General features: G+C 52.9%; 1 protein-coding gene and 1 long non-coding RNA gene across 3 annotated transcripts; both read right to left on the bottom strand.

Annotated features, from left to right (window-relative positions):
- Window positions 1-6,939: 6,939 nt before the first annotated feature.
- Window positions 6,940-8,108, bottom strand: LOC149325341 (uncharacterized). The gene is made up of 2 exons (XR_016286496.1): window positions 7,986-8,108; window positions 6,940-7,446 (listed from the first exon to the last, which is right to left on the bottom strand). It is a non-coding gene; the product is annotated as an uncharacterized LOC149325341 (long non-coding RNA).
- On the bottom strand, window positions 8,100-12,774 carry LOC149325340 (uncharacterized). Of its 2 annotated transcripts, none has more exons than XM_089564142.1 (3): window positions 12,519-12,774; window positions 9,597-9,691; window positions 8,100-8,985 (listed from the first exon to the last, which is right to left on the bottom strand). In XM_089564142.1, exons 1-3 carry the CDS (start codon window positions 12,699-12,701, stop codon window positions 8,493-8,495), a joined length of 771 nt encoding a protein of 256 aa, XP_089420268.1. In that variant the 5' UTR covers window positions 12,702-12,774; the 3' UTR covers window positions 8,100-8,492. The 2 variants fall into 2 exon arrangements, with proteins under 2 accessions (XP_089420268.1, XP_089420269.1); XM_089564143.1 differs by lacking the exon at window positions 12,519-12,774 and adding an exon at window positions 10,812-10,965.
- Between the last annotated feature and the right edge of the window lie 809 nt (window positions 12,775-13,583).

Below are 13,583 nucleotides of genomic sequence, written 5' to 3'. Positions count from 1 at the left end.
ATTGCTCTTTGCGGACGCCCATTTAAGGAAGCCGCTCCACGCTGCCGCCACAAAACGAACATGCCGACACACAAGAGCATATTTGTAAACAGTTCGCGTGAACTAGTGCGCGCTTCGAGGCGGGTTAAAAACATCCGTGACACCTGTAGCCAAAAGGTGCGCGCCACTAAACAGTCGAACATAGCGTGCCGCAACGTTTCTAAAAGACAGCATTGCGGGCATCGGGTGCAGGGCGCCACGCCCTACGCCGCAAGGCGGTCTCTTGTGGGCAGGACCCGCCAGCCTTGCAGCCAGCCGAAGTCCCTGACATCTGCAGGAAGCGCAGCTGAGGTCATTTGGCGCCAGCGTGACCGTCTCGTTTTCTGGAGTTGTTCGCGTGTCAGCTCAGCTACCGTTAGTGCTTCACACATTCTGGAGGGCGGGGTTTCATCAACATCCAGATCGGGCACGCTGGCAGACAACGACGCCAGTGTGCGACGCACGTTAACGAAAAATGCCGGTAGCGGCGTAAGCAACAAGCGTGCTCGTCAATCGTCGACGAATGCCCGCTGCTCGCGGCATCGTTCAATTTAAAGCCGGCAAGAAAACTTCGAGATAACAGGTCGAGATCATCTAGAGTAATCTAGAAACACGTAGATGCAGCTGTTCATGGCTGTGAACAATCGAGATAAGTCCGGTCGCTTCTCGCGTCACGAACAAAAATGATAACACCCCTTTTCTGCGGCCTTGCGCGAACGAACGGACGCTACAATGATACGGGGCATTACCCCCCTCCCAAAGAAGCATCGTCTCGATGCTTTAAAATGAAAATAAACATGGAGAATGCTAACTTCGAGTCCTTTAGCGTTCATAATAAGGTTTAAGTGCAGCGGTAAAAGCTTCAAGTCTGGCAGTGTCGTCGTCGTCGGTGTTCTCGAAGTTTTCGTCGTCGTCCGTGTTGTCGAAGTTTTCGTCGTCGTCGTAGTTGTCGTCGTCGTAGTTGTCGTCGTCGTAGTTGTCGTCGTCGTAGTTGTCGTCGTCGTAGTTGTCGTCATCGTAGTTGTCGTCGTCGTAGTTCTCGTCGTCGTAGTTGTCGTCGTCGTCGTAGTTGTCGTCGTCGTCGTAGGGGTCGCCGTCGCCGTAGGGGTCGCCGTCGCCGTAGAGGTCGCCGTCTCCGTAGGGGTCGTCGTCGCCGTAGGGGTCGTCGTCGTTGAGGCATAGTCATGTGTTTTCCTCGATGGAGGATTTAGTTCTTGCGCTCAGAAGCAACCTCACCTCCAGAGGCTGCTTTACTCAGTTTAACCTTCGGGGGCTGGAGGAGCGTCCATGCACTGCGTAGCGTCGGCTAGGAGATATATAGCGCGGTGACGATGGCGACGGGGAACGGGATAGGCAGCTGGGCGGTGAGCATTCTTCCCGACGCAAGAACTCTTCGATTTCGGCTGGTCGCTGGTCGGGTCGGGGTCGTGGGGCGCCGTAAGAGTACCCTCGGATGCCCAGTCTTCTGTATGGGCAGTGCCGGAGGACGTGACCGGCTTCGCCACAGTGGAAGCATAGTGGACGGCGCTGGTCGGGAGTTCTCCACTCGTCGCATTTCCTCGTCTGTGTGGAGCGCTCGTAGGACGGGCGGGTTGGGGCGAGAGGGCGGTGGTCCAACGCAGCTGGCTGGGGGCGATAGGGGCTTGGGTCCCGTCGTCGAGGTGCAGGACGGCGCACAGCTGCGGCGTAAGTCATGGCTGGGGGCTGCAGAGGCTGCGTGGGTGTCGGCGTCACACCCAAGGCCTGTTGAACCTCGTCCCGGACGACGTCAGTGAGCGATGAAAGCTGCGGCTGCGTTCCCGTTGGCAGCAATCGTCGCAGCTCTTCTCGCACAACCTGACGGAAAACCTCCCGCAGGTTATTGTTAACGGTATCCATGCAGCTTGCTGACAAAAAGCGCTGCTGGCGGTGATACTGGCGGGCTCTGGCATCAAGTGTTCTTTCCATGGTGGATGCCTCTTCGACGAATTCCGCGACGGTTTTGGGTGGGTTCCGTACGAGGCCCGCAAAGAGTTGTTCTTTAACTCCTCGCATGAGCAACTTCACCTTCTCTTCTTCCTTCATGTTTGCTTCGGCCCGCCGGAAGAGACGCTTCATCTCCTCAGTGTAGACTACAACGGTCTCGCTTGGGTGTTGTATGCGAGACTGAAGGAGCTGCTGGGCTCTCTCCTTTCGCACGACGTTTGTGAAGGTCTTGAGCAGCCGTTCCTTGAAGGTTTCCCAGTTCGCAAGGCTGGCTTCTTCATTCTCGAACCAGACTCTTGCTGGTCCGTGCAGGGCGAAGAAGACGTACCAAAATTTCATGGCATCGTCCCAGTTCTTAAAGACAGCCACATGGTCGAACTGCTGCAGCCATTCGTCGGGGTCGGCGCCAGGCGAAGCGTCGAAGGTTGGTGGCACCCGGGGCTGCTGCAGAATGATTGGAGTGGCCGTCTGGGGCAAGCTCATGGTGGACGTTGCTACTTCCTTTCGCTTCCGAGTAGGGTCTGGCAGAATCCCGAACTCAGGTGCGTCCCTTAGCAGGCGTCGGCTTCCGCGGTGGACTGGACTCAGGTCCTGCGGTGAATGACTCAGAGGGCTGGAGTCACAACTTGTAGGGGGTGTCCGGAACATGGAAGGCTACCCAGCACCTACACCAGATGTAACGTTGTAGTGACGGCAGTCCAGCGGTCAGGAAGACACCAGAAAGACTTGCAAACGAAGCTCTTTATTTGGGCTGACTTGCGCCCGCAAAAGAACTGAACACTCGGTAGTGGCGTAGAAAGAGAAGTTTATTTTGTTCTGTGTTGACATAGAAAATACAAAACAAAATGGATGAACTTAATGCTCTGATGAGTCAAGCACATGCGCAGTGACGCAGCACTGAGCACGTCAGTAATGCAGTAAGAAAGCCGATACTCGACCGCCGCGCAGGACGATAAAGTATGTCGACCATTTGCGCAAGAACTCAGCCTCGCTCATTGACAGAGCGTCCACGCATGCTTGTTCAAAGAGGCCCGTGCGGAGGCGCTGCAACATTGGGAACATTGTTCTTTGCGGACGGCCATTTAAGGATGCCACTCCACGCTGCCGCCACAAAACGAACATGCCAACACACAAGAGCGGCGTAGAAAGAGAAGTTTTTTTTTTCTAATGTGAACAAAAATACAATGAAAAACTGCTGAACTCAATGCTCTGATCAGTCAAGCACATACGCAGTGACGCAGCACTGAGCACGTCAGTAAGGCAGTAAGAAAGCCGACACTCGACCGCCGCGCAGGACGATGAAATATGTCGACCATTTGCGCAAGAACTCATCCTCACTCAATGACAGTGCGTCCACGCATGCTTGCTCAAAGAGGCGCGTGCGGAGGGGCTGCAACATTGGAAACATTGCTCTTTGCGGACGCCCATTTAAGGAAGCCGCTCCACGCTGCCGCCACAAAACGAACATGCCGACACACAAGAGCATATTTGTAAACAGTTCGCGTGAACTAGTGCGCGCTTCGAGGCGGGTTAAAAACATCCGTGACACCAGTACCCAAAAGGTGCGTGCCACTACACAGTCGAACATAGCGTGGCGCAACGTTTCTAAAAGACCGCATTGCGGGCACCGGGCGGAGGGCGCCACGCTCCACGCCGCAAGGCGGTCTCTTGTGGGCAGGACCCGCCAGCCTCGCAGCCAGCCGAAGTCCCTGACATCTGCAGGAAACGCATCTGAGGTCAGTTGGCGCCAGCGTGCCCGTCTCGTTTTTTGGAGTTGTTCGCGTGTTAGCTCAGCTACCGTTAGTGCTTCACACATCCTGGAGGGCGGGGTTTCATCAACATCCAGATCGGGCACGCTGGCAGACAACGACGCCAGTGTGCGACGCACGTTAACGAAAAATGCCGGCGGCTGCTCGGCTGTAGGGCCAACCACGTGTTGTGTAAAAAACACGTTACGCGCTGTACCCAGAAAGTATGTGAGGAGTGTTCTCCCTGGATAGTCTGGGTTGCGTACAAGATCTCGTACTCCTCCTCGCAAGGCGAGCACATTGCACATGGTGCGGATACAAGGTATACCAAACCCACCCATGTACGATGGAAGGCGCATGAACATTCGTGACACAAGTTCGGTTTTGCCCGCCCAAACGAAAGAGCCACAGGCCGAGGTTAGCCTGCGAGCAAACGTGCGCGGTGGGTTTGCGACGCGGGCGACAAAAAAACATGCGGCTAGGATTGTGGACTTAACTATATAGCAGCGCTCTGCTATTGAAAGGCGGAAAGTTGACGCCACCGAGAGGCGTTTCTCAGCGTTCGTGCGGAGGTTAGTCCAGGTTTCGCGGGCTACTTCTCCGCTGGCGAGGAATACTACTCCCAGGACTTTCACTCCCTGCACCCACTCCACCTCGCCCGCAAGGTTCGGTGTGAAGGTGCCAAACCGTAGTGCCTTGCTTTTTCCCCTGTTCAATAGGGCCCCCGATATCTCGCTGTACTCGAGAAACAGCAGCGAAAAAGCGGCGTAGCTATCCTCGTCCTTGAGGAAAAGCGACACGTCATCGGCGTAGGCCGATACCTTTATTTGGCCCTGGCCAGGCAGAGGGAAGCCGCGTATGGATGGGCTGTCGTTAATGCGCCGGATGAGTGGATCCAGGCATAACACGAAGAATGTTGGGGAGAGAGGGCATCCTTGCCTTATGCCCCGGGTGACTGAGAAGGGAGCGCTCTGGTGGCCGTTTACGGAGAGACGAGCATTCAGGTCTGCGTAAAGTAAGCGCAGCCTGCTGACAATTTGCGGGGGGAATCCGAAGGCTTCAAGGACTCCGAACAGATACGAGTGTTCCACCCGATCGAATGCTTTCGCCTGGTCAAGCGAAACAAAGCACCCGCTGAAGCCCGTCCTGCTGGCAAATGTGAACAGGTCTCTAGTGAGTGCCAATGCATCAAACACACAGCGGTCAGGCACGCTGCTGGTTTGAGCCCGGTGGATTAGGTGAGGTAGGATCGTCCGCATTCTTGTGTTCAGTAAAGATGTGACTATTTTGTAGTCGGCGTTTAAGAGGCTTATGGGCCGCCATGCTTGCGGGTCGGAGGGGTCACCGCCCGCTTTCGGAATGAGTATGATGCGACATTCGCGGAAAGAGTTTGGACGTAACCCATCCGCGAGGAAGCCGTTGACCATCTTCCGGAGCGCTCCTTGGATCTCGTAAAAAAACTTCGAATAAAAACTTGTTGGAATGCCGTCTGGACCGGGGGCAGAGGCTGCATTCATACTCTGCAGGATGGCGTGCGGCGTAAGAGCGGCGTAGAAAGAGAAGTTTATTTTTTCTGTTTTAACACAGAAAATACAAAACAAAACAGATGAACTTAATGCTCTGATCACTCAAGCACATGCTCAGTGACGCAGCACTGAGCACGTCAGTAATGCAGTAAAAATGCCGATACTCGACCGCCGCGCAGGGCGATAAAGTATGTCGACCATTTGCGCAAGAACTCAGCCTCGCTCATTGACAGAGCGTCCATGCATGCTTGTTCAAAGAGGCGCGTGCGCAGGCGCTGCAACATTGGGAACATTGTTCTTTGCGGACGCCCATTTAAGGATGCCACTCCACGCTGCCGCCACAAAATGAACATGCCGACACACAAGAGCATATTTTGAAACACTTCGGAAGAACTAGTGCGCGCTTCCAGGCGGGTTAAAAACATGCGTGACACTAATGTCCAAAAGGTGCGCGCAACTACACACTCAAACATTGCGTGCTGCAAAGTTTCAAGCAGACCGCACTGCGGGCATCGGGCGGAGGGCGCCACGCCCCACGCCGCAAGGCGGTCTCTTGTGGGCAGGACCCGCCAACCTCGCAGCCAGCCGAAGTCCCTGACATCTGCAGGAAGCGTAGCTGAGGTCAGTTGGCGCCAGCGTGCCCGTCTCGTTTTCTGGAGTTGTTCGCGGGTCAGCGCAGCGACCGTTAGTGCTTCACACATCCTGGAGGGCGGGGTTTCATCAACATCCAGATCGGGCACGCTGGCAGTCAACGACGTCAGTGTGCGACGCACATTAACGAAAAATGCCGGGGGCTGCTCGGCTGTAGGTCCAACCACGTGTTGTGAAAAAAACACGTTACGCGCTGTACCCAGAAAGTACGTAAGAGCGGCGTAAGCAACAAGCGTGCTCGTCAATCGTCGAACTACGAATGCCCGCTGCTCGCGGCATCGTTCAATTTAAAGCCGGCAAGGAAACTTCGAGATAACAGGTCGAGATCATCTAGAGTAATCTAGAAACACGTAGATGCAGCTGTTCATGGCTGTGAACAATCGAGATAAGTCCGGTCGCTTCTCGCGTCACGAACAAAAATGATAACAGCCCTTTCCTGCAGCCTGGAGCGTGAACGAACAAACTCTACAATGATACGTGGCAATATACATAAATGGAGACATGCGCAGTAAAGAAACACATCGTCAGTTCACAATGCGTGCTCGAGATACCTGTACTCTGCGTGCAAAAGATTAACAGACGTGTCCCTCACACAGTCATGCCCCCTCTTCCTGATGTGAAAGGCTTCTGATAGTTCACGTGCCGTCTTATCACCGCCTTTGTCAAGTATCTTTATCTCTTTCAGCCGCGGCTCACACGCTATGCAGTTCGCACAACGCTCTGCCAAATGTGTCCCTCCGCCCCTTAACGCCCGCAAATGTTCCCCCGCCCGGTGATTGACACACCGACCGGTCTAGCCTATGTTTCTTTACTGCGCATGCCTCCATTTATGTATATAATCTGCTCGCTTACCTGCGAATAAATCAGATGAAGTTAGCGCCTGTCCTGTGTCTTCCTCTCTTGTGTGCGTGTTGTTGTGCGCTTGAATGCGTTTCAAAATAAGTAGGAAATAGGTTGTGAAATCTAACCGGCACAGCGATCATGACATGGTGAAACATGTTGCTTTGATGAGCGCTGCCGTGCCCTCTGAGGTGAGGCGAAGAATCCGGGCCTTTTGTAGTCTTTCCCGTCGACGTCACACAGCCGTGAAGCCAATGCGACGTTCCATTTTCAGCGATAACAGGAGCGGTATCCTGTGACCAAGGCAGTGTTTTCCACGTGTTTAAAGATCGAGGAATCCAAAGGGCATGCCCAGGCAAACCAGGCGGATCAGGTCGGCTGAAGCTTGACGACGGCAGCACGAAGAAAAGGACCTGCACAGCGATCCAGACATGGTGAAACATGGTGCTTTGATGACCGCTGCCGTGCCCTTTGAGGTGAGGCGAAGAATCCGGGCCTTTTGTAGTCTTTTCCGTCGACGTCACACAGCCGTGAAACCAATGCGACGTTCCATTTTCAGTGATAACAGGAGCGGTATCCTGTGACCAAGGCAGTTGTTTCCATGTGTTTGAAGATCCAGGAATCCAAAGCGCATGCCCAGGCAAACCAGGCGGATCAGGTCGGCTGAAGCTTGACGACGGCAGCACGAAGAAAAGGACCTGCACAGCGATCCAGACATGGTGAAACATGTTGCTTTTTGAGCGCTGCCGTGCCCTCAAGTAACATGATATGCAGTAAAAAGCAGGAAGAACAAAATGTACGCGAGAAACGAGAGGACCTTAAGGAAGTTTCATGTTAATAGAGGGTAAGTTTCTAACAAAAGCTTCTTGATATTTTTCTTCAAACCATTTAGAGAGATTGTAAATTCAGTTTTAAGGCTAAACACATTGAGAATAGTTGGTACCTGATAATTCAAACTTTGTTTGCCGTAGTTTGTACGGATTCTTGGTACTACTATCATTATTTTGCGGAAAGGTTAACCTCATTGTCGGGGTGTCATTGGTGGAACAGTGTCAGCGGTTCAAGCTTCCCACAACTTCTTCGCCTGGACGCCTGCATCCTGTGCCACCTCCAAGCACACCATATGAACAAGTTGGTCTCGATCTGCTCGGTCCGTTTCTCCGCTCGTCCAACGGTAACCGCTGAGTTATAGTGTGCGTTGATCACCCCACCCGTTACTGTGAGACCGCCGCCCTACCTTGCGCCACCGCTGCTGAGGTCTCGCTCTTTCTTCTTCGTGCTGTCATCCCCCGGCATGGAGCTCCTCGTGTTGTTATCAGTGACCGCGGTCGCCAGTTTACGGCAGACGGTGTATCAGTCGAGGTGGCCAGCGAACAAATGCACTTTATTGCTGAACGTACAGTGCTTTTATAGCCGCAAGGGGTGTGGCAACCAAGGCGCATATCTAATCTAGGCGAGCACGATGAATCGCCGCGCCAGGCATGGCACGTGCGTCATTCCCGATACATCTTCCCTCCTGTGGAGAAGAGATGCCAAGTACTTGGTTGAAATTGCGGTCGTACCGCAGACGCTGCGGTGGTCTCCTATCTCTGGTAGATCGACGCAATGCAAGATCCTGCGGAGTCATTGAGCTCACAGTCGGTCCAGTCGTAGTCACGGGCGGCGGCGCCTGCGGAATGTTCTGGGAGCTCACAGGCGACTCTCCAGTTGCAGCAGGTGTCGTGGGTTGCAGTGCTTCACACGCTCATTCGCTCTTTCGGTCTTCACATTCGGGGGCTTCTTGCTGGAACAGCTCACCAGTTGGAAGCAGATGCTGTCGGTTGCGACGTAGCACTCTGTTGTCCTCGGTAACTACTCGATAAGACCTTGGTGCAACTGCTCCGGTAACTTGAGGGCGGCGATTCCATGTCTTTTCCTGTACTCTCACGACATCGCCGGTGTTGAGAGGTGGTAACGTTCTCCCCCGAGTGTCTGCCTGGGCTCGCTTGAATACTGGTATGCTTGGCTGCTGCCTGAAGTCTGGGAGCAGAGTGCGAAGCCTCCTGCCCTGCAAGAGTTCACCAGGGGAGCGGCCATCTTCGAGTGGAGCGTATCTGTAGTTGAGCAACCCGAGCCAGAAGTCTTCTTTTGTTTCTTCCGTTTTCTTTAGGATTCTCTTCACAATCTGAACCCCCTTCTCAGCGAGTCCATTCGATCGCGGGAACTCGGGGCTCGACGTGACGTGGCTGAAGTCGTACCTGGATGCAAAGAGAGCAAATTCATAAGACGAAAACTGCGGCCCGTTGTCCGTGTGGACTTCCATTGGAATGCCGTGTCTTGAAAAGATGGCGCTCAACTTCTCAATTACGGCACTGGATGTTGTACGAGTCAGCTTCTCCACTTCCGGGAAGTTCGAATGGGCATCAAAAACCGACAGGTACGAGCTCCCTTCGTACTGAAAAATGTCGACGCCTACGCAGTACCATGCATGGGCCGGTGTAGGTCTGATCATAAAAGGCTCGCTTTGCTGTTTGTACGTATATTTGCGGCAAACCGCACAACTCTGCAACAGGTTTTTGATATCAGAGTTCAGCCCCGGCCAGAACACTAGGCCCCTGGCTCTTGCTTGGCACTTGTTCAAGCCCATGTGTCCCTCATGAATACGTTCAAGAACTTCCTTTCGCATTGACTTCGGGATTACAACTTTGCTGCCTTTAAATACAATTCCTTTAATCAATGACAGCTCGGACGCGAATGGCTTCATTATTCCCACAATGTCACCTTGGCCATTAATGTAGCGCATCACTGACTGCAAGTCCTGATCATCCGCCGTTGCTTTGGCCAGACGGGCCAGTGTTCTAGCGCTTACCAAGGTTGACATGACTGCAACCGCGTGGACTTCCACATCTTCCGTGTCGTCGGAGTAGTCCTTGGTCGCTGTCCTTGGAGCCCTTGATAGCATGTCTGCGAGAAAGAATTTCTTTCCTGGTACATACTGCAGTTCAAAATCATAAGCCATTAGCCTCAAGAAAAAACGTTGAAGCCTGGGTGGCATATCACTTATTCCTTTCGCTGCAACACCAAGCAGTGGACGGTGGTCAGTCTCGATAACAGTTTTACGTCCGTATACGAAGTGATGAAATTTTTCACAGCCGAACGTTATCCCCAACGCTTCCTTTTCAATTTGCGAGTACCTCTGTTCTGAGCTGGCCATTACACGCGAGGCATAAGCGACTGGCCGCCAGTTTTCACCGTGGCGCTGTAAAAGTGCAGCCGCCAAACCGTTCTTTGATGCATCTGCCACGATTTTAGTTTCTCTGGCTGGGTTGAAAATCGCTAGGAGAGGCGCACTGCTAAGCATGTCGCAGATCATCCTCCACTCACTAGCGTGGTTTTCGGTCCACTCGAAGACAGAGTCCTCTTTGATGAGGCTGCGAAGAAGCGTAGTACGTTCTGCGAGATTAGGCAAGTACTTGCTGAAATAATTTGCTACTCCTAGCATTCTGTGGACCGCGGCTTTATCCGTTGGGCATGGAGTCTCCCTCAACGACTGCGTCAACGCTGGGTTAGGCTTTATTCCATTGTGGCTGATGACGTAACCCAAGAATTTAATTTCAGTCACTCCAACCTTGCACTTTTCAGCGTTGAAAGTTAAACCTGCTTTTTCTGCCACTTGCAGCACTTTCCGCAGGCGCGCATCGTGTTCTTCCTTAGACGAGCCCCATATTAGAATGTCATCAATGTACACTCTCACACCTTCACAGCCGTCAAATATTTCGCTCAGGATCTTCTGGAAAACTTCCGGGGCTGATGAGATTCCGAATGGGAGTCTCAAAAACCGGTAACGCCCGAATGGAGTACCGAACGTGCATATAGTTGCTGTGGAGTCATCCAAAGGTACCTGATGAAAACCCGCCCTTGCATCGAGGAGCGTGAAGTACTTAGCGCCGGCGAGCTCAGCTTCTATGTCCTCGCGTCTTGGCATCTGATAATGCTCTCGCTGTATGTACTCGTTGATACTTCTAGGGTGCATGCAAACCCGTATTTTTCCGTCTTTCTTCCGCACGATAACCAAAGGGCTCACCCAGTCTGTCGGTTTCTGGACCCTCTCAATGATGCCGCTTCGCTGCATGCGCTCCAGCTCCTCCCTCAGAGGTTCCCTCAGCGCCAAGGGCACCCGCCGAGCTGGCTGAACAACTGGCGTCGCATCCTTGCGTAGGACCATTTTATACTGGCGACTCACGCAGCCGGTTCCCTGAAAAAGCTGGCGGAATTCGGTTAGAACGTCCTCATTGCCGCCTGCTGCGGTGCTTCCTTCTTTTACAGCATCCACTGCACGTGACACCAAACCCAGCGACTCGCATGCTAGTAGTCCCAGTATAGCTTGGTTGCCCTTTTTGACGACATAGAAATTGGCGTCCTTCGACCGGCCGTTCACGGTCACTGGTAGCCTTGCCATACCGAAATGTCGAATGACACCACCGCTGTATGATCGAAGCACCGAAGAACTCGGTTTCAAATCTGCTGCCGTCTTGCATCGTCGGTAGATAGAGTAGGGCAGCAAGTTGGCCTGAGATCCCGTGTCCACTTTTAAGTTAACCATCTGGTCAGCTACTTTCACATGTACTACCCAGTCCGCTCTTGCGTCGATGCTCGAGACTGTTACATCGAGAATGTCGAAGCTGTCTTGCTCCTCGCCAACTTCTCGGATTTGCGGGCCCTTTTTGCAGCAAGCTGCGAAATGGTTAACACCTCGGCATATGAAACACGTTTTGCCGAACGCAGGGCATCTGCCGGGTATGGCGTGTAAACGGTTGCATCTGGCGCATTTCCGAGATTGCTGCTTGTCTTGCATCACTTGCTTATCGGGCTGTGCCGACGGTTCTTTTCGCAGCGCGTGCTCCGCTTTGCGAACCTGCCCAGACCGCTTCATGACTAGCGCCACGTGCTTATCGGGCTGCGCCCAGGCATCGTTATGCAGCGATGCTGCTTCCTCCGCTTTGCAAATCTGCTCAGCCTTGGCAAGTGTCAAGTCTTTTTCTTTGAGGAGCTTTTCACGCAGTCGTGGGCTACTGGTGCCAAACACTATTTGGTCGCGGATTAAACTATCAGCTATTCTCGAAAAATTGCAGCTTCTTGAATAAATAAATAGCAGCGCAAGGAGACAAGGACAAGAAGAGACAACAAGGACGGCGCTGAACTTCCAACTTTTATTTCTAACGAATCGTGCGAGCATATATGCACTTTGAACAATCCGGCGTCATTGTCAGTGCAGGCGCAGATATGCAAGCTCTTTATCAGAAAGAGTGATAGAAGCGGAGCTAACACATGCTTCTCCCCGATTAGAAATCAACTCTGATTCAATGATTTCCCGCGTTACACGTTGATTATTCTTTTTTCTAATGATGGTGCTAGCAAGGTCTGGGGAACATTCTTCACACGTAAGACAGTGGGCGGCCAGAAGCCCTTCAAAATATTTTCCTTTAAGGGCATTATCTACATTTCTGGCATGTTCCCTCAACCTGTCATTCACGCATCTCCCAGTTTGGCCGACTTAAGTTTTGCCACAGATTAAAGGAATTTCGTATACCACGCCACAGCTTCTTGCTTGTTTTCTGAGGTCTCGCAAGAAATGCTCGAATGACTCCCCTTCGCCTTGCACTCTGGATCGGAATATGTACCGCTCATAGACTTCATTCTGTTGTTCTTGGCAGTACTCCTTGAATTTCTTAACAACAGTAGCATAATCTTGCTTGTTCTCGCCCCCGAGAAAAAGGAAGTTGTTAAATACCTCCAATGCGTCGTCTCCGGCAGTGCTGAGCAGCAGTGCTGTTTTGGCGGCCGTGGTTCGGGGCTCTTTTGGAGATTCCGTTGCTTCCAGAAAAAGCTCGAATTTCTGCTGGAACAATTCCCAGTTCTTGGCAATATTCCCAGACAACAGCAGTGGTTCAGGAAGCTTCAGCAGTTGCTCCATCGTGTTTCGGTCGCTGCAGTCTTATCCTCAAACGGCAGGCCCACCGACGTGAGCTATCCCACTTCTGACACCATGTATCAGTCGAGGTGGCCAGCGAACAAATGCACTTTATTGCTGAACGTACAGTGCTTTTATAGCCGCAAGGGGTGTGGCAACCAAGGCGCATATCTAATCTAGGCGAGCACGATGAATCGCCGCACCAGACATGGCACGTGCGTCATTCCCGATACAGACGGCCGAACTTGGGAGTAAATCGACGCAGTTTTAGAGCTTCAAAGGCGCGGCAGTGCTTGATGATATCCGTGGGCGAGTCCAAATTTTCTTTGCTGATAAGAAAGCTGTAGACGTCCTCTGCGATGCCCTTAATTAAGGAGATGGCCAACGCGATCTTCGTCTGACATACTGCAATTAACGACTTTGCACAGCTTCAAACCTCTTCTATGTAAGTCGTGTAGGTCCCTCCAGGCACCTGCGCCCTCTGAAGCAAAGACTGCTCAGCGCGTTTTCGTTTGGCAACGGTATCTCCGAAGCAGCTGCGGAGCTCTTTCATGAAGCGGTCCTAACTCATTATCGATGCCTCGTGGTTTTCGAACCAAGTTAGCGCGGTGCCATCGAGAAAGAAAACGACATTGGCCAGCTGAAGAGTGGCATCCCAGTCGTTGTATTTGCTCACCCGCTGGTAATTGGTGAGCCAATCATCCACGTCTTCGTCAGCCTTCCCGGAAAACGTCCGCGGCTCACGGTAGTGCTGCCAAGCGGCCGTTGCTGCGCCGGTCGGACGTGGTTCAGATTCCTTGGGCATGTCCACGGGCAACGGCGGCAATCCGGCGATTCTTCGGCTGCAGCGGTTTCGAGAGGGGTCCGTGGTGATCGACCCCGCAC

Source organism: Amblyomma mixtum, chromosome 10, assembly GCF_055824585.1.
Source record: "Amblyomma mixtum isolate Tamu chromosome 10, ASM5582458v1, whole genome shotgun sequence".
Classification (NCBI taxonomy): domain Eukaryota; kingdom Metazoa; phylum Arthropoda; class Arachnida; order Ixodida; family Ixodidae; genus Amblyomma; species Amblyomma mixtum.
The sequence above is the reverse complement of the archived record's forward strand: the minus strand, read 5'-3'. Positions and strand labels throughout refer to the sequence as shown.